At 56.6% G+C, this 27,366-nt stretch overlaps 2 protein-coding genes across 2 annotated transcripts in view; both read right to left on the bottom strand.

Annotated features, from left to right (window-relative positions):
• The window catches only part of LOC100656654 (noelin), a 30,312-nt gene extending 25,006 nt beyond the window's left edge, over positions 1-5,306 (bottom strand). Inside the window, exons 1-2 of the mRNA XM_064290636.1 lie at positions 5,133-5,306; positions 3,049-3,198 (exon numbers count right to left, since the gene is read on the bottom strand). Coding sequence (XP_064146706.1) covers positions 3,049-3,198; positions 5,133-5,282 — 300 coding nt within the window. The 5' untranslated portion in view covers positions 5,283-5,306. The remainder of the gene's footprint in view (positions 1-3,048; positions 3,199-5,132) is intronic.
• A 12,948-nt stretch (positions 5,307-18,254) lies between these two features.
• Positions 18,255-19,750, bottom strand: LOC111748920 (uncharacterized). The gene is made up of 3 exons (XM_023541921.2): positions 19,519-19,750; positions 19,170-19,354; positions 18,255-18,831 (listed from the first exon to the last, which is right to left on the bottom strand). The coding sequence occupies exons 1-3, from the start codon at positions 19,748-19,750 to the stop codon at positions 18,535-18,537; spliced, it is 714 nt and encodes a 237-aa protein (XP_023397689.1). The 3' UTR covers positions 18,255-18,534.
• Between the last annotated feature and the right edge of the window lie 7,616 nt (positions 19,751-27,366).

Raw genomic sequence — 27,366 nt, 5'->3', positions numbered from 1 at the left:
GAGGAGACACAAGCGTGAGAGGGAGGAAGGAGGGGGCAGCCCGTTCCTTTAGCACACACAGGGCATGGAGGAGGGACAAGTCCTCTGAAGATAGAGTGGCCATGAGGATCTAGAACAGGGTTGTCATTTGTAAAGCACCAACCTGGTGACAAGCCCCAAGACTCATGTTCCCAGGGGCTCCTAGAGCTTTCTGGAATGTACTTTTGCCCTGTCTGTCCTCTTGTCCTCCCCCCAAGCATCCCCTCCCCAGAGCCCTGGGTCCAGTCCTGCAGTGCCCCTGCCCTGCCTTCCAGCAATCCCAGAGGCGCCCCAGCTCCTTCTTCTGTGATTCTGAATAATCAAAGCCTCAACTGGGCTTTGGGCTAGTTTGGCATTAATACATGTTTGTAAAACCTGTTAGTGCACTGCACTTTAATTCTTTAAAATCATTTACTCAGGGGGCTACAGATGGCAGAAAAAAATCACACTCGATTCCTTAAAAGGTGAACATGCTCCATTAGCCCGAGGGAGGCCCTTCTTCTTGCCCAAGGAAGCCCGGGTCTCCACACCCGCTTTCAGACTGCTGGCTGGGGCCGGGGGCTGGCAGCAACCAGGAGCCTCCAGAGCCTAGCAGAGACAGGACAAGCCTTGGGACTCTCTCACGCACCCCCGTCCTTGATAGTTGGGGAAACTGCGTCCAAGTAAGGGCACCTGCTTTGCCCCCAGCTGTGCTCAGGAACACATTGAGCTAGGCTAGAGCTGAAGAACACTGCCCCCAGCCCTGGGAAGGTGACTCTGTCCCTTCCCAGCGAGGAACTGTCCTGTCCGCACAGCCCAGGGTCTGTCCCTCCAACCGCAGAGGCCGCCCTGCCCCTCACGACCTCCTCTCTTACCCTAAGCTGACGCCCACTGTGGACAATACAAAGTCGGTCTCCAAGAGTCCAGGCTTTCCTGTGTGTGGGGGTGTGAGGGTGCGTGCATGTGTGCATATGTGAGCGTTTGTATATGCGTGAGTGTGCATGTGTGTGACTGTGTGTGTGTATGTGTGTCCGTGTGTGTGACCATGTATGTATGCATGCAACCATGAGTGTGTATATGTGTGTGTGTGTATATAGTGGATGTGTGAGTGTGCGTGTGACTGTGTATATGTGTGAGTGTGCATGGCTATGTGTGTGTATATGTGTATGAGCATTGCGATGTATGTGTGACTGTGTATATGTGCGTGCGTGTATATGTGTAAGCATGCACATGTGTATGTGTATATGTCTGTGTGTACCTGTGTATGAGTGTGTGTATACGTGCAACTATGTGTGTGTATACTTGTGCATGTGTGATATGTGAGAGTGGGCATGTGTGTGACTGTGTATATGTGCACGAGTGTGTATATGTGTGTGCAACTACTGTGTGTGTATGTGTGTATATATGTGTGAGCATTTGTATATATGCGCATGTGTGTATATGTGTGTGTGCACGTGTGACTGTGTGTGTATGTGTGACTGCGTGTGTGCATCTATATGTATATGCGTGTATATATGTAAGTACGTGTATATGTGTATGCGTGCCTGTGTCTGACTACGTGTGTATATGTGACTGTGTACTGTGAGTGTATGTGAGACTGTGTGTGAGTGTGCATGTGTACATGTGTGTGACTATGGGTATGTGTGTAACTGTGTACACGTGTGTGACTATGTGTGGACATGTGTGATTATGTGTGTGTGTATCTGTGTGTATGTGCGTGACTATGTGAGCATGTGTTTGAGTGTGGCTGTGCATGTGTGTGACTGTCCACACTCAGGGTGTGAAGGATCTGTCCCTGCCCTACATGTGCACCCTGTGAAATTCCCCTTCCCCTGGGGGGAGTGAGCAGTGGGACAGAAGGGTCCATCTCATTTTTTTCTCCCCCTAGTAACTCCCAGGGAACCCCAATATTCAGGTTGACCCCAGGATAGAGGGTTCTTGGGTCCTTGGGCAGAATGTGCCAGGACACCCTCTGGCTTGGTTGATCAAGAGAAGGCTGCCTGGGTGTAGTGAACGAGGCCAGGCCAGGAGGGATGCTAGGACACCTGGACCCAAATTTCCACCTCTGTGAAATGGGGCAGATAACCCTGTTGACTCCACCTGGTTCCTGTGAAGATTAAACTAAGGGATGGGTCCACAGTGTGCATGCACACTGCAAGGGCTGCTCCCAGCTGTGTTATGAAGTAATTTACCATGCTTTCACAGCAGGAAGGCAGCCTTGTGGTGAATACCTGGCCCTGCCATTAGGCAGGTGCAACCATCCAAAGTCAGAGAGAAGATCCCCATATGTAAAACCTAAACTCCTGTGCTTCCCTGGGCCCAGAAGAGCTCTCCCAAGTCAGATGCTGGGCAACAGCCTGAGACCCCTGGACTACAGCTTGTGAGAATCACTCCAAGAGATGGAAGCCAGGAAGGGGAGGCCCTGCATCCCATCTTGCCACTCTCTGGATCTATTCATCTCCTCTTGGGCCACCCTGTGGAGTCTCCACCCACCCACCCATCCATCCATCCACACACCCATCCCCCATCCATCTACCCTATCGTCCATCCATCCATCCATCCCTTCATCCATCACCCTATTATCCACCCATCCATCCACCCATCCGTCCATTCATCCGTCCATCCATGCACCCATCCATCCATGCACCCATCCAGCCTTTCATCCATCCACCCTATCATACACTATCATCCAGCCATCCATCCACACTATCATCTGTCCATCCACCAGTCCATCTCTTTATTCATTTACCCTATAATCTTTATTCATTTACCCTATATCATCCATCCATCCATCCATCCATCCATCCATCCATCCATCCATCCACACACCCACCCACCCACCCATCCATCTACCTATCCATCCATCCCTTTATCCATCTACCCTATCACTCATGCATCCATTCACAAATATTTCGAGTGGGGACATGCAGGAAAGAGGAACGAGTGAGGCCCTGGAGCTGGGATAGACCCTCAGGCTAGCCCAGCACTGGTGCTGGCATGAACACTGGAACAGCCCCCTCATCTTTCCTCCCTCCTCCCCCATGCACTCACCTTCTCTAGCAGCTGCCTCAGCTGTTTTGTGCGGGCATCCCGTGAACACATGGTCTGCTGGGGGGCAACCACTGTGCAGATACACCTGCCCTCGCTGTCCTGGGCAGAGCTGTACACCTGCCAGCTCTCCTCAGGGTTGGTGGGCAACACCTGGAGAGGGAAGGGTGCAGCAGGGTGAGGTGGGTGAGGGAGAGGGAGGGAAGCGGGGGAAGTGAGACCACAAGGCAGAGCATCAGAGACTGCCACCAGGGGAGAAGATCCCCATCCAACCCCAGGGAAGAGGCAGGAAGAAATGGTCCAAAGACCCTCTGACAACAGGCAGGGATGCAGGGGCACAGGCTCCCACCAGGGTCCCCAAGGCCAGAAGGGAGACAGCAAGGCATCACTCTTGTCACTTCTTTTTAAAACAAGTTCAACCTAAGAAATGTGTGAAGTCGTGGCATCTCCTCAAGCTGCTGTGTAAGGTGGGACGAGGGGTAGTCGGAGGCTGGGGCTAGGTGGGGAGCCAAGGCGGGGAAGCAAGTGGCTGGCTGGCTTCTGGCGTCACGCAGCTCAGAAATAAGACACCTCCTCCGTCAGGCAGGCAGGGTGCTGGCACGGCCAGGCCGCCCTGCCGCTCCCTGACACTTGGAGGAGGATGTACCCGTAGTAATAGCCGAGACCCAGCAGCCGATTAGCCTGGAGCTACAGCGACCCATAGCTATCCCAGGGCGGCTCCAACTCCAGGCGGCTCCTGCCCACGCGCCATTTGGTGGATTTCACCAACTTGGGTGGCATGCTGTGCACAGTCACCCCAACCTCAGTCCTGAGGCGTGCCCAATGACCACCAAGGAAGCCAGAGCCAGGCCATGGTGCGGTCTCCTGCAACCAGCCCAGGTGGTCCTGAGGACTCGGTACACAGGGAGGAAACCCAGCAGGAAAGCACACGCCCTCCTGCCAGCCCGCCAGGCTGCCGCTCCTGCTGTCTCCTCCACCTTTCCCTCCACTGGACTCGGTCACCTCCCTGCTATTTTTAGCCTGGGGATGAGAGGAGAAGTTGGGAGCGGAGAATCTATAGTAGTGATATATTTAATTTCATTCACTGCCGCCTCAGCAGCTCGGGACCCAGGGGGCAGGGAACGCAGTCATTGCCAGGAACCGCTGCACAATTCCTGTTTAAACCAGGGCCAGGTGGCAGTGATTACGGTCTTGGGAGGGGGTCACATGGAGTTCTAGCAGAGCTCCGAGCCCTCAGCAGCAAACATGGAGCAGGAGCGGAGAAGGTGTCCTTCACCTCTCCTTTGCTTAGAGGGGCGGGTCTGGGTGGCCCCTGCTTAGGCGCTTCTGGCTCCTTGGTGGTTGTCTGGCTTGGCCTGGGCTCCAGACACCTGCTAAGTCAGCCCTGCCTCAGAAGCAGCTGGCCACTCATCCCTCTTCCCAAGGCCTGGAGATGGGCGACTCCTGCAGGCAGGGCGGGAGGGGTTTGGGAAGGCAAGGGGTGCTCACCGCAGCATACCCTCCTAGGGGCCCCGCCTGGTCCCTCTGCAGCCCTTCTCTGTGAGGACCTAGCTGGACCTTCCCAGGGGACTGGGAAGAAGGACGCCTTGGAGTCTTGGGCTCAGCTCGTGGCTCCGCGGCCGGGTCCAGTCCGGCTTATAGGAAGTGGGATTAGTTCCCAGCCCCGACTGGGGTCTAGCCCCGACTCCATCCCTTGCTTGGTGAGTGACCTTGGACAAGTCCTCTAGCCCCTTGGCCTCAGTTTCCAAACCTTTACAATAACAGTCTTAAAAAAAAAAAAAAAGATTGTTAACTGAATGGAGGCTAAAACTCGCCGAGCCCTTAGCCGGCGTCCCCTGCCCCACGAGGGGACCGGGCAGAGGAAGCATCGCCCCAGGAAGACCATGGAGGGACAAGGGGCCGGGCTGGGGGCTTGGGAAGGCAGGGTCACGACCGCAGCGAGGAGGGTCCGCCCCGGGAACCCGGCCGTTGCCCCCGCTCCGCCGCTCGCGACCCGGGTCCCTTGCAGCGCCCGCCTGGCCAGGGCTGGGACCGCGGAGAGAGGGACGAGGGAGGGACGCGCGAAGCCGGCGGCGGGGCGCACTTACGCCGGTGCTGCGGTCCAGCGTCCCGCCGCTGGCCGCCGAGAGCTTGGTGGTGTTGAGGCCCACCAGCGAGGGCAGCGTCTGGGACATCCAGTTGGTGATCATGGCCATGGTGCTCAGCACAACCCCGATCTTCAGCAGCGGCACCGACATCGCGCCTGGCGTCGCCTCCTGGCCGGCGCCGCGCCGGCGCCGGCTCCCGCTCCCCGGGCAGCCTCAGGCGGCGGGCACCGCGGCGGGCAGGGGCGCCCGGCCGTGTCCCCGCACCCCCTCCGCCCGCCGCCGCCGCCGCCCCGCCGCCGCCATGCGCGCCCGGGCCATTGCCGCACCGCCCCGCGCGCCGGGGAGGGTGGCCACAGGCGGCCGGAGCCCGCCCGCTCGCCGGTGCCGCCGCGTCCCCGCGCCTGCTGGTGCCGCCGCGCTCCGCTCCGCCGCCAGGAAGGGCCGCCTGTCTGAGCTCGGCACGGGCTGCGCGGGGGCCGCGGCCGAGGGAGGCGGGGACACGCGGGCACGGCGACGCAGTCCGCCCGGAGAGGGGTGGATGCTTCCTCACTCGGCTCCCCGCCGCCCCCTGGCTGCTGGCCGCGAGGGCTGCACTCCCTGGGCCGCGGAGGTGGATCGGGGTGACCGGGAAGATGCAAACCGCACCCCCAAGTCATAAGGAAACAGCCCCGCGTGGGCCTCAGGGGCGATGCCCGCTGCCCACCCCCAGCTCTTATCCAGCCTCATGGCCCAGCTGCAGCGATGCGCAGGGCACCCCTCAGGCACCCTTAGTGCCTTGCTTTGGAGATGAAGGTTGTCCCAGGAGGCCCCCTCCGCCCTGGCTGCCAGGTCAGGCTCGAGACTGCCCCCCAGCCTGGGGTGCTGCTAGAAACCCACGGGGCGGAGGGTGGGGGGGTAGGGGGGTGGGCTGCTCTTGGGTCTGGCTCTGAAAGCGGCCCCTCCTGGGGGGTCTCCAATTCCAGGGTGCCTGGGAAAGGAGGGTGGGAGGAGAAGCCGCTGTGATGGTTCTTGGCAGCAGAACTGGGCGGGGGGGCCGGTGTGCCCTGCTATGAGCATACAGGGGTACAGGGGTGTGGGAGCAGTTGCAGAAGTGTGCGTGGGACTGGGGAGCTGAAGGGGCCACCCCATGGGGAGTGTGATGGGGTGGGCCTGCAGGGATGTGGGTTTGGGGACCTGGGTATCATGGATAGGGGCGTGTGGTTGAGTAGCCTGGACGCGTGTCCTGCCTCCCTGCCGGAGTAGAACCTGAGTTCTGACGTCCAGGCAAAGGGCAGAGCTACCGGCACAATGGGCTGCTGGTCAGCACCAGTGCCAGGACCCAGGTGGGTCTGTCAGAAGCCGCTGGCCTGCCTGGCCCACACACCTGAATAGAGCTTCTGAACTTGCAGAAGGTGGCTAAGGGCAGAGTAGGGCTGCTTCCCCAAGCCTTCCACTAAGCTTCCCCAGCCACTGGGCGGCAAGGACTGCCCTGGTTCCTGGGAGCGAGTCTCTGCCAGTGTGGGACTTCATCTCCTTCCCGGGCGGGTAGGGGGGTGGGGGTGGGGGTGGGGGTGGGGGTGGGGGTGGGGGTGGGGGGGTGGATCTGAAAGAAGGACCTTGGATGCAGGGCCCGGCCCTCCCGGTGCCCACCTAAGACAGGTCACCGCTTTCCGGGGCTGGTCCTTCTCCCTGCCCAACCTGTTACGGAGAGGACTCCCTAAAGGCCAGGTGACCCTGGCCTGGGTGCAGGTTTGAGACTCTGCCCGTTCCCTGAAGAAGCTCCTCAGTTTGTTTTCCTGGCTAATGAAAAGGTTGAGAAGGGCTAGGTGGCAAGCGGGTCTGGGGTGAATGCTGCGGATTCCAACTGTTGTGGAGGGGCGCCACCTACCAGCGCAGGCTGGTAGTGCAGGCTCTGCTCCGCACCTGGAGCCTTAGCCACAGCGCGGCTGGCTGGGGCGCTGGAGGCCGGCGGGTCCGCAAAGGGCCGCCTCCCCGTCTTGAGAGCGCCTCCGTAACACAGATTCCTGGCCACAAGCCCTGTCTGCCCAAATCACCCACACCCGCTTTCCACTGCACAAGCAAAATGACCACTTACTGTTGGAACAACTTCAAATCCAGCCCAAACCAATCGACAAAACTCTTAGTTCATCTCTGAAGCCACAAACACTGATTTAGTGCCTAGCCCTGCTGGTGCAGCAACTACGCGCTTGGCTGCTGAGCGAGAGGTCGGCGGCTCACACCCAGCCAGGGGCTCCGTGGCAGAAAGACCTGGCAATCTGCTCCCATAAAGACCACAGTCTGGAAGACCCTATGGGGCAGTCCTACTCTGTCATACGGGGTCGCTAGGAGTTGGAATCAACTCGACGCGAGCCAGCAACAAGTGGGAGGAGCAGCGCCCAGTGTGCCACGGGTCCCAGGACAGAAGAAACAGCAGCATGACAACGGCACTACTGGGGCCCCTTCCTGGGGCTGGGAGCTGCACATGAGTCCAGACTTCCCTACGACCCAGGGAGCAGACACCGTCCCCGGAGCGTGGCGGCACACGGCCTCATCTTGCGTGGAGCCTGGAGCCCGATGGCCTGAGTTCCAACCCCAGCTCTGCCGCTTACTGGCTGTGAGCCTTTGTGAGCCCCATCTGTGCCTCCGTTTCCCCATCTGTGAAATGGGCTTAATAATAGAACCCTTTCTTTCTGGGGTGACTGGAGCCCTAGTGGCACAGTGATTAAAGCACTCAGCTGCTAACTGAAAGGTCAGTGGTTTGAACCCACCAACTGCTGTGGGAGAAAGATGTGGCAGTCTCCCTCCATAAAGATTACAGCCTTGGAAACCGTATGGGGCAGTTCTACTGTGTCCTATAGGGTTGCTATGAGTCGGAATTGACTTGGTGGCCATGTGTTTTTTTTTTCGTTTCCCCTGGTATTAGGAGGATTACATGAGTTAATGGAGGAAGAAGCTTGGCACCTAATCAAGGTGTCAGTCACTGTTCATTGTCGCACCCTCTTTGCAGAAAATGAAACTGGATCAGAGAAGACCCACAGCCAGGTGGCCTTGGGAGAGCTGGCCCTGGAAACAAAGTGTGATGCTCACGGAGACCCCCGCCACCTCCCTCCACAAAGACCACCGAGAGAGGTGCTGCTGCTGCGATGTTCGGGTATGGAGGAGGTGGTGTCAGATAGGAAAATAACCCCAGCAGCCAGAGTGACATTCTAGGAAGTTTAAACCCCAGATGGGTAGATAAAAAGAAAAATATATATATACACACGGGAAAAGCTCTCCTGATTTTGAAGAACTTCCGCTTTGATTTTATGCCGGTAATGTCCCGTAAGGATTTACAACTGGTACTCTAAATTCAAAGAGAGCCAACTTGGCTGGGCTTTTGCACCGAGGGAATGAAATCCAGGTAGTTTGCAATGATGGGGCCAAGAGCGACTCCACAGAGCTGCTGGAGGCCAGGAGACCAGGGACACCCCCTGACCCCTGGGATAGGCAGTCAGGCTGTGTGGGGAGATCTGAAACCTCCTTGTCACACGTCTCTGAGACCAGGGACACCCCCTGACTCCTGGGACAGGCAGTCAGGCTGTGTGGGGAGATCTGAAACCTCCTTGTCACATGTCTCTCGAGCATGTGGTCATGTTGGGGAGCCAGGGCGAGGGCACTGCACCCCCTACGGTGTGGCTGAGAAGCACTCTCTCAAAAAGACAGCTTTGGTTATTCACACTGAGTTTGCCAAATCTGAGCCAGGCTTGAAATTCCTACACGGCCTCCTCCCTAGGGAACAAAGCTGACCCCAGGAGGTCAAAGGATTTGGGGGTGATGGGAGGCAGGCTGCCCCCACCCACCGTGTTGCTTTGAAATCCTAGCTAATCCTCTCTTGGTCACAGGGACAGACACACAGTCCTCCATGCCCTGAGGTGGGGTGTGTGGGCACAGCAGGGGTGTCAGGGGACAGGGCCCTGGCCCCGAGCCGGAAGCCTATACCCCAGCAGCTCTCACCAGCCTGGAGATTCAAGCCCAGTCACCGCAACTCATTTAATCCCAATCCCAAATCATCTCTAGTCCCTAAAACCCACGGTGCAGGAGAGATGCTGTTTCTAATTCCTTCTGAAGGGGTCAGTGGGGAAGCTGGGGCCAGTGTCTTTTCATCTGGAAGGCTACAAGGCATTTCCAAAAGCAAGCCATGGGTCTTAGAACGAAGCACTTGGATTAAAGGATCCATGGAGTCGCCCACACCAAGTGCTCCTAAAGAGGAATTGAAATCCCCATTTCCACACAACTTCCCCAAAGCAAGGGCCGCCTGTCTGCAATTGTGTCTTAATGTTCAGGAAAACTCGGAGGAGCAGGCACCCAGCCCCAGCCTGCACTGAGGGCTCTGCACGCATGGAGCCACCTGGTCCTTCCAGAGGCTCCTGGGGCCGGTGCTCTGTCACCTCCACTTTACAGATGAGGGCTGAGGCTTGCAGGACCTGTCCTGGTTATGCAGTAAGCCAGCCTCTCCTCAGAGCCAACGTGAGCGTGGTAGCACCCTTGCCTTCCTGAGGTCCTGCAGGCCCTTCAATCTCATGGGTCCCAGAAGGAAAGGGCTGCATGGCCGCAGGCCCTGGCCAGTTGCACAATCCCACGTGAAGGCCGTTCCGTGGGAGCACCCCAGGCCTCCCCACCAAGCACATGGGAAGGGCAGGAAGGCCGCCCCTCCCTATCTGGGCCACCTGCCTTGATGAGTCCCACCTCAGCCAGGTCTCCGTCCTCCTGCCATCCTGTTTTCAGGCCTGGCCCTCGCAGTAGGAGCCCCGGTTTCCCAGCTCTCAGAACAGGGCGCATTACGTAACTGAAAGGATGCTCCTGCCTCCAGTCCTAGGCGACACACCCACGCGGAGTGCTAAGAACACCCTAATCCAGCCCACAGCACCGTGTACCGGGCTGGGTGGCACATCCGACCTCCTCCATTTCACAGACAGAAAGTGGGGGCCCACGGGGAGAGGACTGGCTTGGGGCCCAGACCAGGCGTGGCTGCTGGGAGGAGAGGGTCCCCAGACCAGTTCCTGATGCTTCATGGCAAAGGGGCCTCCGGCAGGACAAGCGGCAGGTGCTCTTTGGCCACTTAAAGGGCTGCATATTTTCCTCCAACGAGGAAAGCTACTTACAGAGGAGAGAGACAGGGCCACTTCCGCCTCTCCTGCCCAGCATGTGCCTTTGTCATGCACTTTCTGAGGAAGAACATTCTGGAGCAGGGAGAGGGCTGGGCCCAAGGGCTTCTGAGAGACCCCTCCTCTGGTGGCTGCCCCCATGGACTTGGCCTCAAGCTGGCAGCTAGCTTGGGAGGATCCAGCAGCCACAGAATGCCACTATGGGTGGTCCGAGCCAGATGTCCCCTTTAGCTGTCACCTCTATTCCACCTCCTTCGAGGCCTCTGGGCTTACCAACAGGTGGACAGGATCACCATGTCCAGACAGTAGGACACCAGCTTGGCTGTGTAACCTGCGATCCTGGGTGGTGGGAGGTGGAGGACAGGCCCCACGCCACATCTGAGCTGACGTGTTAGAGCCCCCGCGTGTCTCGGCCAGAGTGGTGCCAGCCTGCAGCAGGTAGCCGAAGCCTGGACAGAAATACACCCTTGTCATTGACACCCATGGCATTTTGGGTTTGTTTCCACCACTGGCAGAAGCTGACTAGCACAGAGCACTGAGCTCCTTCCACGGCCACCTTGTCCTGCCTTCCTCTCAGTTTCAAGCTCCTTCCTATGGCGTCGGGATACAGAGTCTCCATTTGAACGCCTCCAGTGACGGGGAACTGACCCCTTGAGGGTGCATTCCTCCTCCCCCATTGTCGTACAGATGTCACTGGTGAAGCCACAACTGGCCACATTTCCAACCACCAGGCCAAGTCTGTATCTACCCAGCACAGAGCAAAGCAGCCCCTCCCTGCCAGGCGCTCCTCACACACCCTCCGCTCCCTCTCCGGCAAGTTCCACATTGCCTTTATGAGTGTGGCCTCAGACAGGCTCAAGTCCAAACCACAGGGGAAGCCACAGCCCCGTGTCCCCTTGCTGTCCGGGCAGAAGCGGAGCCCAGGTCTGGGAGCAGCATCTGAAGAACCTGGTGGGGGTGGTTGAGAAGCCACATCACACCCTGGGCTGAACTCACAGCTCTGGGTGGGGGCGGGGGGCCACACATGTCACTGTTTTCTCTTTGCCAGGTGTGGGGACACACCCTGACGAATTAAGGACAGCCTGGTTTCCACCGGTAAATCATTGATCCCCAGGTGAATTAAAAGGTGGTGTCTTTACCCTGGTGGCATAGTGGTTAAGAGCTACGGCTGCTAAACAAAAGATCAGCAGTTCGAATTCCACCAGGCGCTCCTTGGAAATGCTATGCGGCAGTTCTACTCTGTCCTATAGGGTCGCTATGAGTCGGAATCGACTCGATGCAACAGGTTTTTTTTTTTAAAAAAATAAAAACACCTAAGAGTCAAGCCTGGCATCCAGCCAAGTATTTAGGAAATGCCCAGGGACACAACACTGGTGTAGATCAAAAGACTCTGGGGCTCCAGACCCCTGAGACCAAGTCCCTTCTTCCCAGAGGACCCAAGGGTCCGACACACAGTCACTCTAGGAGCACAAGCCCTGCCCTCGCCTCCATTATCACACGGCAAACAGACCAGGGCCCTCTCCTGCTGAGCCTAGACTTGGCCTCGGAAGCTTCTTGGAGAACTCCACCAAGGTCAGTGCCGTCTCTGGGGAGACACCTGCTTTAGAAGCCCGTGTGTTACTTCTGGAATACAGGACCCCTGACTTGGCCCAGGCCCTCTCCCCAACTGTCACTCCCAACTGATTAAGCTCGAGTGCCAACAGAACACGACTCTAGGCGGGGCTGCTTTGGGAGAGGAGCATGTGGGCATGTGTGAGTGTGTGTGCACACGTGTGAGTGTGTGCGCGCACGTGTGTGTGCATGTGTGTGCATGTATGTGTGCATGTGTGTGCATGACTAAGCATGTGTGTATGTTTGTGCGTGCGCGTGTGTGTTCCTGTGTGCATGCGTGTGTGCATGTGTCTGTGTGTGCACGTGTGTGCACATGTGTGTATGCATGTGTTCCTGTGTGCACGCGTGTGTGCATGTGTTTGTGTGTGCGTGTGTGTGTGCACAGGCATGTGTATGCATGTGTGGGTGTGTGTTATGGAGAGCGGGGCACAGCGATCCACGGATCTGGAAGCAGCGGCTGCCCCATTTCTCTGAGTCTGACTCTGTTGTCTGAACACCCAGGATGCTGGGGTGAGAAAGGTATTTACAACCCACATGTGTTCTTTCTTCCATCCCCAGACACCCAGGCATCACCTGAAGCAGGTGGACGTTACTTTCTTTTCAGAACCACTCACGAGGACCAGTATGCATGCAAGGGAAATCTCTGCGGTGGGGTTTAAGCTCCCTGAGTCTGTAGGTAGAAGGGCCGCCTCCCCATCTGGTTCCCACACACGGCCTGCTAAGACTCGGGCACAGAAACCTCTCCGTGGAACTGAGCTGCTCTAGGTGACAACCTCTGGGCCAGAGATATGACCTGACCATCGGAGGGCCGCGAACCCGGCATCTCCCGTCTCTCACCTGGACTCTTCGATCTAGACTCTGCTCAGTCACTCTTCTGGTACCGACCTTCAGATCTGAACTCTACGTAAGGGACATACAGGCCGCTTCTCGCCACCACAGTCAGAGCTAACGGACGTCTCTGTGGAACAAGCCGAACGCTAAGCCCATGTCTTTTGCACACTGACAGCAAAGAGGCCACCACCAGCTGTTACTTAGACAGCTGTCCCGAGCCTTAACCTGGACGCAGAACAGGGGGCAATCTTCCCCAGACGGGACACTGTGAGCAAGGCCTGGCCACACGCGGACAACAGGCGTTCTCTGCCCGGAGTGCTGCAGGTCACGCCAGGGCGGCAAACAATGTCCACAGACCCACGGGCTCTTAGACGGCGTAGAGAAGAGAGGCTATGTTTGCTAAGGACCTCAAGTCCTCCTTCTTACTTCTTGGGTCTCAGGTCATCAAGCCAACGCCAGGACATTCAAGGGGGCACAGAGCTCCCACCTACACTTCCCTTCACACCTGCCAAGGGAGGTGTGGAACCGAGAGTGAGCGCTCTCTGGTATCCTTGCGTCTTCGAGATGAGGGGGCCTGCCCAGGGTGCTCCATCCATAGCGGTGGGAAGTACACCACACCTCAGGGTTCTGGTTCCCGTCTGTGCTCTTCCCCCCTCACCCTGAGTGCCCTTTGTCAAGGGCAGCAGTGGGTGGAGCATGTAACCACGCTGCTAGGAAAGGCCGGCTCGCCTGGCTCTCTTGGATGCACTGCCTAGAAGACAGAGCAGTACCATGTCAGCAGACACCTCCCTTTACGGGTTCTCAGTCACATCCAGCTGTTTTCTCTGCTGCTTTTTTCTCTCTCTCTCTTAACAAGAACATGAACTTGGGTGTCAGACAGACCTGGGATGGTGTCTTGGGTCTGCCACTTACTTGTTGGGTCACTGGAAGGTTACTTAACCTTCTCGCGTCCATTTGCTTGTTTCAAATGCGAGGATGATAACACAGGGTTGCTGTGACTGTCATGACGCCCTTGGGATGGAGCCTGACACACAATAACCCTCAGCATCTGCTAATCTGGTGTGGGCTTTGTCGCTCGTACAGACCTTCGGCTGCAGGGGAGTGTCTCATTTGGAATAATCCGAAGGAAAGGAGAGCCAGGCGTCTTCACTTCCCGCTTCTCCTCCCCGACCTTGGTCCCATCTGGGGTGCTGATCGGCCACGTTCCCGACTGGCCATGGCCCTGCTGTGGTCCTGGCCGTGTGGCCACTAGTTTCGGAGCCGTGAACACCATCCACAGCAGGTATTGGCTTCTCTCCCTGCCAGCATGGCTCCCGGCCACCATGCATCTAATTCCATTTAGCTAGTAATTAGTTTTGTATTACTTTACACGCTGATGTTAATACTGATTACAGGGCCTGATAACTTTAGTAATAAATACAACCCCAAGCAGAAAATTACTTTTCTTTTTATTGGTAAAGGCGGGAGTCAGTGGTACGAGACACAGATTGCTTTATGAGATGAAGCAGCCGCCTTGTGTGGTGGATTTACAGCCTAATGCCCCCCCTCCCCGCACCCTGGTGTCACGGAGCTTTCCAGCCCAGGAAGGCAGGCCTGGGGCCTGAGCATCCCTCTACCACTGGCTGGCACTCTGGGGGGCCAAGGGGCTCCATCCAGCCCACCCTGGAAGTCATGCCAAGACTGGAATACATTCCACGCATTCTGAAAAACCTGGCTTAGGGAAAGACTCCAATCCCGCCCAGACCACCCACCATCCCATTCTATAATGGCATTACCACTCCACCCCATATGTGAGATAGAAGCTGGGGGACATGAAGGGCTGGGGCAGCTGTTCCCGACATCAGCGGGGTCATCTGGCCCAAGCATAGGCTTAAGCAGGTTATACAATTCAGCTGTGTTCTTTTTCTTTTTTGTTAAATTTGTTCAAAGGAGTGTGTTGAGGTCTTTAGTTCCAGAACTAGCTAACTCCAAGGATGAGAGAAGGGACTTGAAGTTGTGGGCCTCACTGAGGGTGAAGTCAACACTGTCTGCTCTGTGACACCTTCCCTTGTCCACATACGGCACCAACACCCTTCCCAGAAAGCGGCTCGGCATCTGTTCCGTTCTCTGCTGGAGAATCTAGGCCAGCAAACAGCTCACTGAATTCCAGGCAAGCAAACAGTTGTTGTTGTGTGCTGCTGAGTCTATTCCAACTCATAGCGACCCTACAGGACAGAATAAAACTACCCCATAGGGTTGCCAAGGCTGTAATCTTTACGGCAGCAGATGGCCAGGTCTTCTCTCCTGAGGAGTCACTGGTGGGTTTGAACTGTCTGCCTTTTGGTTAGCAGCCAAGTGCTTTAACCACAGTGCCACCAGGGCTCCTTAAGCATACAGAACCAAAAAAACAAAGCCAGTGCCGTCGAGTCGATTCCGACTCATAGCGACCCTACAGGACAGAGTAGAACTGCCCCATAGAGTTTCCAAGGAGCGCCTGGCAGATTTGAACTACTGACCCTTTGGTTAGCAGTCATAGCACTTAACCAGTACACCACCAGGGTTTCCAAGCACACAGAAGTCACTCAATAAAGCCTGAGAAGAGAACCACAGCATCACAAGAGTGGGTGCTCAAGGACAGTCCATGGTCATTTACAGCTCGAGCCACCTGGCCTTTCCCGGCCTGGGGTCTGCATGGCCGGTGAGCAGACCTACACCTCAGTCTAAAATCCAGTACCCTCAGCACACGGTTACTGAGCACTGGACACAGGAGTCAAGGTTCCCAGACCCTCTTTAGGCGACAGCCTCTGTCTGAGGCTCCCCTCCCTGCCCTAAGCTTTCCCCTGCCCCTGCCCTCGGCTCATGAGTGAACTCAGATGCAACCTTGACACCCAGCTTGAACGCCACCCGTTCTCCAAAGCTTTCTCCAGCCCCTGGGGCAGAGCTCACCCCTGCCTGCACACGGATCCTGGAACACGTGGTGTAGGCAGCTCCTGTGCCATGTACACAAAGAACCGTGGCAGAGCCATGAGTCCCCCACAAAGCATGTCAACTGCGGATGCCACATGGCAAGGGCACACTCAACACTGCAAACCCAGGTTTAACTGAGCCCACAGCTGGTGCCCATGGAATATGTGCTCACCACAGGAAAGGATGAGTTAGCCGATGAAAGAATAGGCTAGAGGGTTGGCAGTAGGGAGATGTCTTAGAGAGTTACCTAGTTTAATCCTGCTTGTTTTAAAAAGGTGGCAGTTCAGGCTCAGAGAGGTTAAGGGCCCTTCTCAAAGTCACTCAGCCAGTCCTGGTGGAATTGTGGTAAGGGTCAGGCCACCTGGGTTCAAGCTCAGTGCTACACAGTTTCCCTGGCTATCTTAGGCTGTCATATATACATATATATATATACACACACATATCTTTATGTATATATGGAGAGAGAAAGAGAAGTTCATTTTAGGGAAATGGCTCACACAGCTATAGAGGCTGGGAAGTCCCAAGTCTGTGGATCAGGCTGGAGGCTTCTTCTGACTCACGTAGCTGCAGGGGATGGCAAACCCAAGATCAGCAGGTAAGACGGCAGGCCGCTGGCTCTCAGGCTGTGGAGGCTGAAAAATCCCAAGATCTGCAGGTAAGCCACTAGCTCGAGTCCCAAGAACCGGAGGTCAGATGAGGATCCAGAGAGAGCAAAAGCCAGCAAACTTTGCAGAAAGTCCATACATATTGGACACAGGCCACACCCTCAAGGAAACTCCCTTTCAGTTGATTGGCTATTCATAGCAGATCTCATTATGGAGGAGATTACATCATTACATAGCTACCAAAATGCCTCATAACTGCCAAACCACTGAGGATCACAGCCCAGCCAAGTTAACACACAACCTTGACCATCATGCTGGCCCTTTCACGCCATCACAGACAGGGACATGCTTCCACCTCAATGGAAGGTGAGGCAGGATAGGGTGGACTCAGAGCTGGCGTGGCCCCACCCCGCCCCACCACCCAAGACTGAGAGATCGACACTTTGGCACGCATTGACCCTTCGGCACGCTGGCTGGGAAGCTCAGTACCTCACCTGGCCACTCAAAGAAGCTTGAAATGGCAGCCTTTCATTGAAAAGCATGGAGTAAGACCACGTGAAATCTTTCTGTCTGAGGACAAAGCTCTCCTGGGCCACCAGCCTTGCACATAGTAGGCCAACAATCAGTAGTTGGCTTGTGATTGATCAGCTTGTTGTAAGCAAGCTGGGGGGAGGACAGATGGTTGGGTCACATGCTCTCCTCCCACCTCCATCTGCCTGACCCTCACGCAGCACTTACTCGGTGCAGGTAGAAACTGCACGCCCCTGAGCGGCTCCACTTGCATGCACACAAGTCCATAAACACAGTGGCCCTGGAACCTTGGGTCCACGTGCCTTGGGAAGACCCTAAAGGTGAAGGGCTATGGCTGTGGGGGAGGACAAGGGTAGCAGGGGGAGGCAGATATAGCACAGCTCAGTCCCAGAGCTTGTCTTCCCTCCCAGGGGCAGATTAACCAGTAAGCGAGGTATGCAAGGGCTTACTTGTATTTACTTACTCATCTGTGGTGCATAATGTCTCACGGGTTTCCCCAAATCTTTCATGTGGTAAAAAACAGGTGAAATGCGCACTAGAGATTCGTAAGCGCAAGTAAGCCCGTGTGTACCTTGTTATGGGGTCATCGTCCTTGTTCCCTTCTAAGGCTCAGGGTGTTATTCTTTGCAGCTGTGAGCAGCATTGCTCAAGACCCCATGCCATGTGGCTTCTTAGGACTGGCTCACTTTGGGATCAAGAAAGCAAGGTTTTAGGGCAAGGGTGTCCCCAAGTAGATCTCAGATTCAGAGCCACCCTGTCCTGCACCCATACCACTCCCGTTCGCTGCTAAAGGTGAGTCACCTGAACCAACCCAGTGGGGCCTGACTGGGGGGACAAGGGTATCTGGGGAGCTCTGGGGCTTGTCCAAAGCCAACCACTCTCTGTAAATATGAACTGGTTGGAATATTCTAGCCATACAAACCTTTGCTCGAAACCCCAGGCCATTAGGGCTCACAGGTCTCCAAGGGGAGATGCTGAGAGCAAAGCCTCAGAGCCAGTGCAGGAGGGCAGGACCATCCCTCGAGGGAGGGACTCATTCCCTCAGGGAACCATCTGCTGGGTTCAGAAAGAAGAACCTCCCAGGGAAGCAGAGAAAACATCTCCCTCCCACCCCAGGGGAGGGCTGCCAACTCAGGGAGCTGACCAGGGTTCTGAAGGTGGCCAGCAGGCCCTGGCTGGAGGCTGAGGATGCAGGTGTGTGGAACGGGACTGGCTGAGACTCAGGAGGCCAGTACCCTTGGCTTGGATGCGCAAACACTCTTGCCACCCAGACGAAGCTTCTACTTGAAGTTGAACCAAAAGTTTCTCCCAAGAACAGGGGACCCTTGAAAAAGACGTGTAGAGGAGGGAAAGCGTTTTGTGGTCTGGGAATGGAGGCTTAGGGGTGGCTGGAAATGAGAAAGCCATTGAGGCTCAGGGGCCCTCAGGGCACCCCTTCCAGGGCCACCCAGACCAGCAGCTGTAGCCTGTGCCGCCCGGCTGAGATGCCTACATAAGACCCACGCAGAGCACTTGGCAGAGCAGCTGTCGCTATCAGGACCTGCCCAGCCCTTTCCTGCACATGCACACTCATCCCCAGGGGGTATGTGTGTCTGTATGTGCATGTTTGTCTGTCCATCCACAGGACCCCAGCCCCTACCCTCAGCCAGTCTTCCCCTGTGGCCAAGAGGACCACTCCCCACCCCAGACCTTGCAGAACCACTCTAGGGGGCTGGCCAGTTGTCTGGGCAGTGCCACGGAAGGAGGTTCTGAGGGTCAACAAAGCCCCTCCCAGACACCGGGGCTTGGGCTGTGCTCCTGGGGCTGAGCCAGGGAGCCAGCAAGGGCTTCAGGACAAAACAAGGGAAGCCTGCCCCAGAGTTTTCTCTTCTTTGATCTCCCTCTTGCTCCCTTACCCCCTCTTCTTCTCTCCTTTGTTTCCTCTTTTATCCGGAGAGGGAGGTAAGCAGGGAGGAGGGAGGGAAGGAGGGAGGGAGGGTCAGGGGCAGCTGGGGCCCCAAGTGCTGGCTGCCCTTTCTCCTCCTGGATCTGCAACTCCAAAGGCCACAGTCTCTCAGCTCAGAGCATGGCACACTGGCGCCATTGGAGAGGACATTTTAATGTCACTCCCGAGCAGCCTGGCTCCGAAGCTGGCAGGCTCTTCCAAGCACCCTGGTGCCAAAGAAACACTCCCAGCCCATTGCACAAACGTGGCTTCTCCTCCTCCCCCTAGACCTGCCTGGTCCCAGATGCATTTTAAGATGGAGAGACTGGCTCTCTATGAGTACATTGTTCAGGGATGACGAGCTTGGCTGGAGACACCCGCGGTCCCCGCACATACGCCCTGCATGTCACTCACACTTCACACTGAGCATGTGGAAACAACCTCAAGCCCTCCACACTGAGCCCACCATGCGCCCATGCACCCCTGCCGGGTCTCCACAATCCCCCACCTGGTCAACAGCTTCAAAGAGCCGCCAGGGCAGCTGTGCCCAGTGGGGGTTGGCCATGGAAGGGCCGTGGGATGAAGGGAGTTGGGTCGGTTGGTCTATCTGTGAAATTGCAAGGGGCTTGGCCATCGCGCTCTCCATCACCCCTTCAGATGACAATAACAGTCACAGGAACCCCTCGTGTTGCCCTCTGAACTTCTCGGCAGGGAGTGGGACTAGAGGGTCCTAGGCAGAGGGGCGGCGGCTCAGCAGCGCTGGGCCAAGGCTGGGAGGCCGGGGGGGCGCGGCCCCGGCCTCGGGCTCTCTGTACCCCTCGGTCCCCCAGGTCCTGCCTCGGGGCAGGGGGCGCGGGGGCGCGCGCGCGCACGGAGCCGCTCCCTGACTTGGCTCCCGAGGGCCGGCCCGGCGCCACTCGCAGGGAGGAAAATGGCGTTGGATGCACGTACTTGAGTGAGTTCGGTGCCCATCAGGATGAGGAGCAGGAGGCTGAGGAGCTTCCGGGCCGGCGGCATGTCTCGCGGCCACCTCCAACGTCCTGGCATGCGGGGCCCGCGGTGTGGCGGCGGCTGCGCGGACGCTCGGCTGGCGGGCAGCTCCCGGTCGCGTCGCTGCGCGTGTCCTGGCTCTCAGCAGCCCGAGCCGGCGGCGCGCGGGATCTGCCGGGCGGAGGCTCCGCGCCGCATTTTTATCCGCCCGCCGCGTCGCGCCGTCTCCCCGCGGGGCCGCCCCTCCCGGCTGCCGCTCCCCGCGCCGCGCACGGGCCCAGGCGACGCGCCCGCCCCGCACCAAGGCGCGCTCGCGGCCGCGGTGGGTGCCAAAAGTTTGCTCGGGAGGGGCGGGGACGGGGGTGCGCAGAGGGACCCACGCACCACGCTCAAGCGCGGGAGGGGCAGGGCGGCGGCGGCCAGCGGGGAGGCAGGCTGGGACAGGATGTGACATCAACGAGGCGGGGGAAATTTAACTGGGAGAAAACTCCATCCTGGCTGGCCTTGGCCGTGGTGGGCTCCAGGTGCCTGGGACCAGATAGAGGGGTACCAGCGCTGGGGACTGCAGGCGAGGCTTGCCAGAGGAAGGGAGTGGCCGCGCCCAGTGGGTAGGTGGGGAGACGGTAGGCAGCTGGGATCTGGGGTGGAAAGACTTGGTGCCTCCAAGAGGTAGATCCTTCGAGAGGTGAAGAGGCTTGGAACCAGGATGCTTCCAGGAACAAGATGGGGTGGGGCAGAGCTGGGACGCAGTCATCTGGCTTGAAGGCTGTGATTTTCCTGTGCCGGGGACTGGTATGCCTCTGTCCCCTCCGTGGCTGAAGTGGGCTCAGACATTAGGGCCAGGGCTTCTGTCCCCGGCAGGGCGTGTGGGGGAGGGTCTGTCCTAGATTCTGGTATACCTGTGAGCATGTGGAAGATACCCACATGCCTGAGAATGTCCCTGTCCGTGTGCAGGGGATGTGTGTACGCATGTGATGGGCGTGGTGCAGGGGATGTGTGCACACGTGTGATGGACGTGCAGGGGATGTGTGCACATGTATGGTGGACGAGCAGGGGATGTGTGCACGCATGTGATGGACGTGCAGGGGATGTGTGCACGGGTGTGATGGACATGCAGGGGATGTGTGTACGGGTGTGATGGACACGGTGCAGGGGATGTGTGCAAGCGTGTGATGGACGTGGAGGCCCCGGCTTTGCCTACCCAAGGCGACTTGCCTGAGTCAGGAACTCTCTCGTGCCAGCGTCCTGGCTTCCAGACGCTGCAACCCTGGAGGTCACTGCCTTAGTCGCCTAGTGCTGCCGTAACAGAAATACCGCAAGTGGGTGCCTTTAACAAAGAGAAATTTATTCTCTCACAGTCTAGTAGGTTACAAGTCCAAATTCACGGCGTCAGCTCCAGGAGAAGGCTTTCTCTCTCTGTCAGCTCTGGGGGAAGGTTCTTGTCCTCAATCTTCCCCTGGTCGAGGAGCTTCTCTGGCACAGGGACGCGTGTCCAAAGGACGTGCTCTGCTTCTGGTGCTGCTTTCTTGGTGGTATGAGGCCCCCCACTCTCTGCTACCTTCCCTTTCCTTTTATCTCTTGAGAGATAAAAGGTGGTAGAGGCCACACCCCAGGGAAACTCTTTTGCTTGCATTAGGGAGTTGACCTGACTAAGGGTGGTGTGACAATCCCACCCTAGTCCTCTCAATATAAAATTACAACCACAAAATGGAGGACAACCACACAATACCGGGAGCATGGCCCAGCCAAATTGGCACATATTTTTGCGGAACACGATTCAATCCGTTACAGTCACCCTCCAGCTGGCATGGAAATGGGCTTCTCCTTCCTCTCTCTGCACCCTCACCTTCCACCTCCTTCCACAGGCACTCAAACTTGAGATCTGAGGAGTAGGCTTCAGGGAGCTTGCTTGGGGGCCCCATTTTCCATTTAAATCCCCCATTTTCTTGAAGTCCCCAAAAGCCTCTGTTTTCTGAGGAGACAAGATTGCAGTAAGTACTTAGAAGCGTCTCCATGTCAGCTTCCATTGTTTACTCTTCATCTGGAAAACAAGCTCTAGAAAGAACGGACCTGTCAGTCAGAGGCTCCAGACCCAACAGTCAGAGCAGACAGAGCTGCGAGAGGCATCTGGTCCAGCTTCTTACTTCTCAGATGGAGGAACTGGAGCCCCCGTTGTGGGGGAGCTAAGCATGGTCAGCCAGAGAGCTCCTGCCCTGTCGCCATGCCACCTGCTCTCGAGGGACACCCACTGGCCACATGTCCTCAGAGGAGAGAGGACGGGGGTCTTCACTCTGAGAGTCTACGCCATGGAGCAACTCTGGTCTCTGAGCCCCAGAGGGCAGGCCTGCAATCGGGGGCACGTATGGGGAGCGGGGGCTGGAGTGAGGATGGGGTGGGTCTTTCCGTAGGAGGGGGCCTCCGGGCCTGGAGGTATCTAAGCAGACAGAGCTCCTGATGGAGTCGGGCAGGCAGAGTGGATGCTGGGAGTCTGAAGTCAGCTTCACGGGAGGAAATGCGTGGTGTGCAGTGATCCTTTCCTCCCTGCCTGCTGCTCGTTACCCACCTGAAGTGTTGGTGTCATCTAAAGAAAGACAGCTGTTCGTACGACCCCTTGGCCTCTTGGCATCCGTGATCTCTGAGAGAGGCAGGAAGGGGATGGAGAGAGCAGGTGTTTGGAGCTGGAGGGGCTGGTGTCTCTAGTCGTGGCTCCTGAGCCTCAGTTACCACATCTGTAGAATGGGAAGTGGGAATGAAGGACGCCGGAACTGCCTGTCGCTTGGGACCCAGTGCAGGGATGTGCAGTGACAGTTTGTAAACACAGAAGACCTTCAAGGCAGGCTGTGAGAGGGCTTTAGCCCCTTTGGCTCAGTGGGCGTTCACCCAAAGTCTCACCTCCGTACTGGGAGGGGGCTGGGATATCCATGGATGACAGAGGAGACAGGCGTGGGAAGGCGTGCCACATGCAAACCCGGCTTTTGGGTTTGGTTTCTCAGGTGGACTGAGCCTAGGATCCAATTTTGGCAAGAATTGATTTTATTTTTAAAAATTATACATACTCATTACGGTGCTGCTGCAGTTAGCTGCTGTCTAGTCAACTCCGGCTCACGGCGGCCCCTCGTTCAACAGAACAGAACGTTGCTCGGTCCCAGGCCGTCTTCCCGGCTGTTGGTTTCTGCCCAAGTCCTCGGTCCCAGGCTGTCTTCCCGGCTGTTGGTGTCTGCCCAAGTCCATTGTTGCACTCACTGTGTTATTTTGAGTGCCTTCCAACCTACGGATAAGGTTCCGTTGTGATCCTTTGGGATTTTCATTGGCTAATTTTCAGAAGTAGATCTCCAGGCCTTTCTTCCTCGTGTGCCTGGAAAGCTCCGCTGAAACCTACCCACCAAGCCTGCTGGTATTTGAAATACTGGTGACAGAGCTTCCAGCATCACAGCAAGAGGCAAAAAGCACTACAGTCTGACAAACGGACAGAGGGCTGGTGGCTCATTATTGCTTTTTAATAAATAAAATACAAAGAAGAAAGTAACAAAACGACCCCACTGCTGAGAACATCCAGCATTGACATGGGGTGGTCACAAGGCAGACACGTCTTTGTGCACATTTTCAGAGGACGTACGACGTAGAAGCATGAGATCGAGACTTCTAAGCCTGACAGCCTGGGTTCGAATCTTGGCCCTGCTGCTTTCGAGCTGTTGTGAGCTTACGTGGGTGAACCTCTCTGTGCCCCAGTTACTTCCTGGGAGTGGAGCCCCTGAGAGCAGCCCCAGCCCAACGCACAGCTTGGAGGTGGGAATGAGCTACATCCCATAGAGCCTCTAGGACCCTGCCTGGCATGCGGCAAGATCTGATTTCCTAGAAGAACCTTCTAAGATTGAGAACAAAAGTTTACAGAAACCATCAGCCATTTAGAGTCAGACTTTTTTTTACCTTTTCTAAGTCTCAGTTTTCGACCACATCCAAGAACTTTTGAAAGGCTAGGCAGTTTTCAGCTTCTCTGACTTTCTCTTTCCCTTCTATTAAAAAAAAAAAATAATTTTTTTTTTTTTTGCTTGTATTAATTTTATATTGTCAGGATTTGTTATGGATTGAATCGTGTCCCCCCAAAAAGTGCATTGGATTGGCTGGGCCATGATTCCGAGGATTGCGTGGTTGTCCTCTGATGTGATTTTCTTCTGTGCTGTAAACCCTACCTCTATGATGTTGATGAGGCAGGATTAGAGGCAGTTATGTTAGTGAGGCAGGACTCAATCTACAGGATTAGGTTGTATTTTGAGTCAATCTCTTTTGAGATACAAAAGAGAGAAGCGAGTAGAGAGACGGGGGACCTCCTACCACCAAGCAAGAAGAGCCAGAAGCAGACCGTGTCCTTTGGACCTGGGGTCCCTGCGCTGAGAAACTCCTAGACCAGGGGAAGATTGATGACAAGGACCTTCCCCCAGAGCCAACAGAGAGGAAGCCTTCCGCTGGAGCTGGTGACCTGAATTTGGACTTCTAGCCTCCTAGGCTGTGAGAGAATAAGTCTCTGTTTTGAAGGCATCCACCTGTGGCGTTTCTGTTACAGCAGCGCTAGGTGACTACAGGATTTCTAATACTTTTATCCATCCCTGCACCCAAGACGCCCTTGTTATTTGGCCCTTGTCTGGGAGGGGAGTGGACTCGATGTTGCCCTGTCCTGCAGGGCTTCTCTGAGTTCTTATGGGGCTCACCCCTGCTTGGCTGAAATCCAGGCCCAGTGTGGTCATGCCGGCAATGCCACCGCCTCACTCCTGACAAATCCAGATTCTGGTCTTCCTTCTTATCCTGACAGCTGAAGAGCCGCAGGGCAGTGAGTGATTCCCGTGTGGGTCTCAGGGCTTTGGGTGGCTCTGGGCAGCTGCCCAACTCTCCCCCGCCAGCCCCTGGAATCTCAGCTGAGGTGGGGCCCAGAGGCAGGGGCCTGGTGGCCCTGCTTTCCTTGTCAGCTAACACAGTAGACCCTGGCATATCCCACTCATCCACCTCTTCTGCTGTCTTCACACTGGGACCCGGCCAGCAAGCTCTGCAAAGGAACTTCCTTTCATCCAGGCTCCCCAGGACACCAGCAGATCAATATGCTTCATGTTCCTTTAAGACAAGCCTCCTTCTGTGACCGCGCCTCAGTGAAATGTGACAAAGCCGTTGCTAAGGCAACGGCACTAACTCTCCTCTCTCCTCTCTGCGTATTTCCAGCAAATGGATGGGGCCCTGCACCCAGCGAGTGGTCCAGCCACCGGTGCCAGAGCCCTCCACACCCCCAGCCTTGACCCTCTCGGGAGTGAGCCCCCACAGCCCCCCGGCCCAGACCCTCTGTGGCCCAGCTGACTTCCTCTGTTAAACGGAATCTCATGAGTGACAAGAACTTCTGGAGAGCTGTCATGGATTGAAGTCTGTCCCCTGGAAAGATGTATCGAAGTCCTAACCTAGCTGCGAGTGTGACGCTGTTTGGAAATAGGGTCTTCAGAGATGTCAACATGAAGTCTTACAGGAGTTGTTAGCAGCCGTCGAGTTCGCTCCGACTCGTGGAGACCCCATGTTCAACAAAAGACAATGCTGCCAGGCCCTGCACCATCTCACGACTGCTGGCAAGCTCGAATCCGGGGTTGCAGCCACCGTGTATTTCGAGAGCCTTGCAACCTAGGAGCTCATCTTCCAGCATTGTATCGGGCAGCGTTCCACTGTGCTCTGTAGGGTTTTTTTTTTGTTGTTGTTACCGTGGTACAAATGTACACAACAAAACGCTGGGCAATCCAGCCATCTCTACACATACAATTCAGGACACTGATGACACTCTTCACGTTGTACAACCGTTCTCGCTACCTTTTCCAGATTATCCCGCCTCCGTAAACTCCGACAGGATGTGAACTCAATACCCCCTAAGCACAAGCTCTCCCTCCCGCTCCTCCCGCCCCTGCGCAGGGCTTTCGTTGGCTAATTTTCAGAAGTAGGTGGTTTTCAGACATAGATCACCAGGCCTTCCTTCCTAGTCTGTCTTAGTCTGGAAGCTCTGCTGAAACCTGTCCCCCGTGGGTGACTCTGCTCGTATTTGAACACCGGTGGCCTAGCTTCCAGCATCACAGCAACACGCAAGCCACCACAGTGTGACAAACTGACAGATGAGGGTGGACCGCCTGCATGCTCCCCGAGTCTCCATCTGGCGAAGTCTCTTTCCTGACTCCAGGCTCCCGTCCAGCTTCCAGCTCACATCTCCCCTTGCTGTCTAACTGTGGCCGACTCGTCCACCACACAGCTCCTTATGCTGTGCTCCAGCCAAACCAGCCTCCTGCCACATTCTTCCCCGTCCCAGAAGGGGGCAATTCCGCTTCTCCTGATGCTCAGGCCACAAGCCTCGGAGCCAGGCCTGGCACCCTGGCTTCTCTCAAGTCTCCCATCCAACCCGTCAGCAAAGCCTCCAGGTCAGCCCTCTGAGGCTACAGAACCTGCTCTTTCCTGCGGCACAGCCACAGGCTTGGCCTTGCCCTCATCCCTTCTCGGGTCCTTCTGCGCTCTCCCTGGCCTGCTCTCCCGGCGGCAGCCTGCTGTGGATGTAGGCTGTGGGCTGGAGACCCTGGCGGGCCAGACCTGGTCCTCACGGAGAGGAAGCTGCTGCAGGCTTCAGGTAAGGAAGGGCCTGGCTCTGGTTCGTATGTGGACAGCTCCAGTGGCTCCTCTGTGGACAGTGGCCTAGAGGGGACCCTAGGAGGACCGAAGGTGGGTCCTGAACCATGAGGGGTCCCATGAGTGACCCCACCGACAGGTCAGCTTAGGGGAGTGGGGGAGCCCACGGAGAAGCGTGAATGGGGTGGAGAATTTGTTTCGAGAGAGACTGGGGACAAGATAGGAATAGCTGGGATGACCGGTGAGTATTAGGCTTGAGGAGAGGTAAGGAGGGCTGCCTTTATAACCACCTGGCACAGACCCGGTGTTGGGGACTGTGCGTGCGTGTGTGTGTGCACACGCATGTGATCGTTCTCACTAATCTATATTTAATCTTCTCTGCTTCTGCCTTCTTTAAGGGAGGAAACCAAGTCTCAGAAATGCTGAGTGCCTTGCCCGAGGTTGCGCAAAGCGATGGTTCCCTGGGTTTCCAGAGCTTGTGTGCCTCCCACTCTCTTGAGTTGCTCGCTAGGTTTAGGCCAGCTTGGATCTTGCTGGTTTCCGCTCCTGGGGCAGAGGCCTGCTTCTGAATTCCAGCCGGGTACCCAGAGCCGTCAGGGGTGCAGACGGATGGCAGAAGAGCAGCCATGTGCTGAGCAGTGGGTGTGGGGCCAGGCCTGGGCTGCGCCCTCCTCAGCCCTTCCCACTGCTTCTTCACCCTGTGAGGGGCCACTGCTGTAGCCTCATTTTACATCCAAGGAAACTGAGGCAGAGGGAGGGGATCTCTGGCTCAAGGTCGCAGGGCCTGGGAGTGGCTGAGGCTGACTTAGAGCCCAGGCCCCCTGGACCCAGACCCCTGCTCTCACCCGCTGGGTCCATGGCCTACAGCTGCCCTCTCTGTTAAACAGGGGCTCCCCTAGCCCTCAAGTGTACTTGTGGGGGACAGACTGCGGAGGTCTGGGGCTTCACCTGCCCGACCCTTATCAATTCCCTGGTGCAGCTGGAGAACAAAGACCTGAAAAGAACCAAAGGACAGTAACTGCCCCAGTGAAGGATGTTAA

Source organism: Loxodonta africana, chromosome 9 (genome assembly GCF_030014295.1).
Source record: "Loxodonta africana isolate mLoxAfr1 chromosome 9, mLoxAfr1.hap2, whole genome shotgun sequence".
In the NCBI taxonomy this organism is placed as follows: domain Eukaryota; kingdom Metazoa; phylum Chordata; class Mammalia; order Proboscidea; family Elephantidae; genus Loxodonta; species Loxodonta africana.
The sequence above is the reverse complement of the archived record's forward strand: the minus strand, read 5'-3'. Positions and strand labels throughout refer to the sequence as shown.

Coding starts and splice junctions, on each gene's coding strand:
- LOC111748920 (XM_023541921.2), bottom strand. CDS start 19,750: ATGCCAGGACGTTGGAGGTGGCCGCGAGACATGCCGCCGGCCCGGAAG. Junction 19,355..19,518: donor AGGACCTGGGGGACCGAGGG/GTACAGAGAGCC, acceptor TGTCATCTGAAG/GGGTGATGGAGAGCGCGATG. Junction 18,832..19,169: donor CAGGGGTGCATGGGCGCATG/GTGGGCTCAGTG, acceptor CTCTGAGCTGAG/AGACTGTGGCCTTTGGAGTT.